This window comes from Ctenocephalides felis, unplaced genomic scaffold (genome assembly GCF_003426905.1).
Source record: "Ctenocephalides felis isolate EL2017-DRISC unplaced genomic scaffold, ASM342690v1 CF-g0.4_SCAFFOLD_01604, whole genome shotgun sequence".
Lineage (NCBI taxonomy): Eukaryota > Metazoa > Arthropoda > Insecta > Siphonaptera > Pulicidae > Ctenocephalides > Ctenocephalides felis.
The window spans coordinates 41,691,839-41,695,414 of NW_020537758.1; the positions used below are offsets into that span (position 1 = coordinate 41,691,839).

A 3,576-nucleotide genomic window follows, 5' to 3' on the forward strand; every position below is an offset into this window, starting at 1 on the left:
GGATAATATTTTATAACAACTAGCAAAATTGAATTAACAAGGTAACTAAATATATTTATTACTTTATTATAGCATGAACACTAAACACTGTTCAATGCTTTTTGCAGAATAAACAAATTAACCAACATAAACATCAAAGTCTACAGTTGTTTTTGACGTTTCAATTCTACGCATTGGTCTTACTGTATCGGTGTGAAGTTGTTGCGAAAATGTCAAACTTTACGCGGTAATTTTCGAAATTAAATAGATATATAACTTAATTAAAATAATTCTTAACGCTTTAAATATTAAATGTGATAGACATTAAAATACTATATTGAAATGATTTCAATTTATAAAAAATATATTTCTCAGATTATATAACAATTATTCTAATGTTGGCTATGCTGCACTGTGCCGTCATATTATTTTAATACCTAACCTCAAAACCATTGTTAGATTTCTTAAATAAATTTGAGCAATATCATTTATATATATTTACTTAATTCACAATGTTATAACCTTGTTATATGTTTATAAAATATTAATTATGGCTCACTGTTTAGCAAGAACTGCTCTTGACAATTTAAATGCTTTAAAGAACAGTTTTTTAAGGCTCAGGTATACCATTTTTCAATTATGAAATAACATTTAAATATAGTAATTAAACTAAGTTTTGAAATATATCTGACATTACTTTCACTGATTAGTTAATTTTAATAGTATTACAGATCCAATTACCATACCAAATAGAGGTCGAAAACAACTGGGAAAACGACCAGTTTTGAGAAATCCTATATGGTTTGTTCGAAAAGAAAGAACTGTAAATATCTTTTAACTGATATTCCTACTCATTATTCAACCTAATATTATCAAAACTATTTACAGTTGATGAATGAATTTCTCACAAAAGAAAATGAAAGTTTTGTCAAAGATATAGTTCACGATAAGTATGGAGAACCTGTTGTTATTGGTGGCTTTCAAACCTATGCAAAAAGTGGAGGAATTTTGAAGGAAGAGTTACAATTGCCAAAAACTGAATGGACACCTCGGTCTGTTAGAAGCGGAGTAATTGCGAGGAAAATAGGAGTTTATCCATTGTGGTTTAAAGATGGATCTAAAATATATACTACTCTATTACAAGTAACTATTATTTCTATTCATTTAATTTAAATAAGAGTTAGTTGACATGAGCTAGAATCAATTACATAGTTTATTTCATAATTGCAACTTACTGCTTCATATAATTTATTATATAACAAAATATTTGTATAACACCCATATACACCTAAGTCTGTTTTTACACGGTCTTTTTGTACACGGTTTTGATATAACACGGTTTGAAAATTGAATATTTTTAATTTTTTTACACGAATTTATTCCATTTAGCACGATTTGAAGTTTTATGTACCTAAATTTTTTTTGTCAAATTAAATTTTTGCGAAGTATGTTTATATCACAAAAAAGTATTTATGAAAGAAAAAAGTCTGAAACCATCGATAGTATCGATAGTTTGCGAACACTAGCTTAAAGATTTAAGTGAATTCCCCTTTAGCGCGTACAAACAATTTTTACTGGTCAAAGCAAATGTGAATAGCACTAATTTAATTCTTGTTCTTAAAAATTCTTGTTTTTCACCAATTTTAATAGGTTTTAGAGATCAGGAACAAATCACCCATTTTTGTATAAGATCAATGTCTTTTTTTACACGTTTTTTTTTTACACGGATTCTTCTGGAACCAATCTCCGTGTAAAAACAGACTTAGGTGTATATATATATATATATATATATATATATATCTTGAATAATGATTTTCAGCCAGATAAATATTTATATTTGTTTCTTTTATTTCAATGAGTGGCTGAAAATCATTATTCAAGATATGTCTCAAAGTCGAACAAAAAATCTAATTACTATTATTATTATATATATATATATATATATATATATATATATATTTGCTATATTAATTTCAGATAGTTGATAATCATGTCATAAAGTATATACCACCTGGTGAAATAAATCAAAATCATAGACCTAGAAAACCTATTGTTAACCCAAACAAATATGGAGCATTACTCGTTGGTGCTGAGAGTGTTGACCCGACATTACTCACCAAGGAATATTGTGGATTATTTAAAAATTCAGGTGTCATGCCAAAACGTATATTGGGCAGGTTCCTAGTTACACCTAATGCTGCCCTGAACCCAGGCACTCCTTTGACAGCTGCTCATTTTAGGGTTGGAGATTATGTTGATATTCGAGGAAAAACGTAAGATATAGTATAACTAAATAATTTAATATTTTGCTTATTATACATCCTTAAAGTGTTTAACATAAATTCATTAAAAATTCTTTGTACTGTTCTATAATATTTTTTAACGATGAAATAACTTTGAATATTCTTTTTGAGCCACTCCTATTCAAAACTTTAGCGAATATACAATTTCCATTCTGTATTAAAAAATAGGATAGATCGTGGTTTTCAAGGTGTTATGAAAAGATGGGGCTTTAAAGGTATGCCTGCTTCACATGGTGTAACTAAGACACATCGTAGGCCAGGTAATATAGGTGGTGGTGGAGAAAAAGCACGTGTTTGGCCTGGTACAAAAATGCCTGGGCATATGGGTAACAGGTAAGATTCATAAATTTAATTTTAGTTTATACTATTAATTATGTATGGGTAATTGTCATCATAGACCTCGAAAACCTTAATGAAATTTCATGTCATTTATAATTTATAGCACAAGTTTCTTAGTTCGAGTAATTAATAATGTTTCAATAATTGAGTTTTTTATAATTCATAATAAGTAACATATTTAATTTTTTTTTAGATGGCGCATACACAAAGGTGCCCGAATTTGGCGAATTAATACAAAATATAACGTGCTGTATGTTTCTGGCTTAGCTATTCCTGGAGATACAAATTCATTTTGCTATGTTTATGATACAATGTTACCTCTAAGAAAACCTAAAGAAGCTCCACCATTTCCGACTGCTTTCCCAAATGTAGATGATGATGATATACCTGAAGATCTTTATTGTGAAGAATTGCATCAATTTGGTGATCCTACAATTACATTTGAGGAATCAAAATAAATTTTAATTTGTATAAAAATAGAGTAAGATTTGTAAAATAAATAATTTAATTCTTAAATATTTTTGATTTTGATTATCATTATCTTAACACTCTTATAGAATCTGAATGTAAAAATATCAGAATAAAATTAAATCAGCGATTAGTAAAAGTAAGCTGATAATATTATCTTACAAGTAGTTTGTTAGTAAATATTCACCCACTCCATTCGGATGCCGCCGCTCCGGCGGCAAAATACATATACATATGGCAATTTGCGATTGGATAGGGTTAATATTAACTAAAACTATTAATATTCAGATTATTTAACACGTGTAAATCACAAATCAATCTCCAAATGTTGAAGCGTTTTTTCTTAAGGCAAGTTGTAGGAACTGCCCTCCGCACGTCTCGTAAAAATTTCTTCGCTTGGCGCTGGTAGTGCTAAATCGTATTACTTTGCTTGTCGCCGACCGTTATAGATATTATCAAAAAATTATAAATTGTTTTACTAATGTTG

At 28.6% G+C, this 3,576-nt stretch overlaps 1 protein-coding gene across 1 annotated transcript; it reads left to right on the forward strand.

The window, feature by feature from the left end:
* The first annotated feature begins 499 nt into the window (after positions 1-499).
* On the forward strand, positions 500-3,099 carry LOC113372625 (39S ribosomal protein L3, mitochondrial-like). The gene is made up of 6 exons (XM_026612984.1): positions 500-600; positions 703-802; positions 868-1,122; positions 1,957-2,252; positions 2,451-2,615; positions 2,815-3,099. Exons 1-6 carry the CDS (start codon positions 530-532, stop codon positions 3,077-3,079), a joined length of 1,152 nt encoding a protein of 383 aa, XP_026468769.1. The 5' UTR covers positions 500-529; the 3' UTR covers positions 3,080-3,099.
* The last annotated feature ends 477 nt before the right edge of the window (positions 3,100-3,576 follow it).

Excerpts from the sequence above, each read along its gene's own strand:
- LOC113372625 (XM_026612984.1), top strand. The coding sequence starts at position 530 with ATGGCTCACTGTTTAGCAAGAACTGCTCTTGACAATTTAAATGCTTTA. Across the intron at positions 803-867 it reads TTGTTCGAAAAGAAAGAACT|TTGATGAATGAATTTCTCAC; the intron begins GTAAATATCTTT and ends AACTATTTACAG. Across the intron at positions 2,616-2,814 it reads CCTGGGCATATGGGTAACAG|ATGGCGCATACACAAAGGTG; the intron begins GTAAGATTCATA and ends ATTTTTTTTTAG.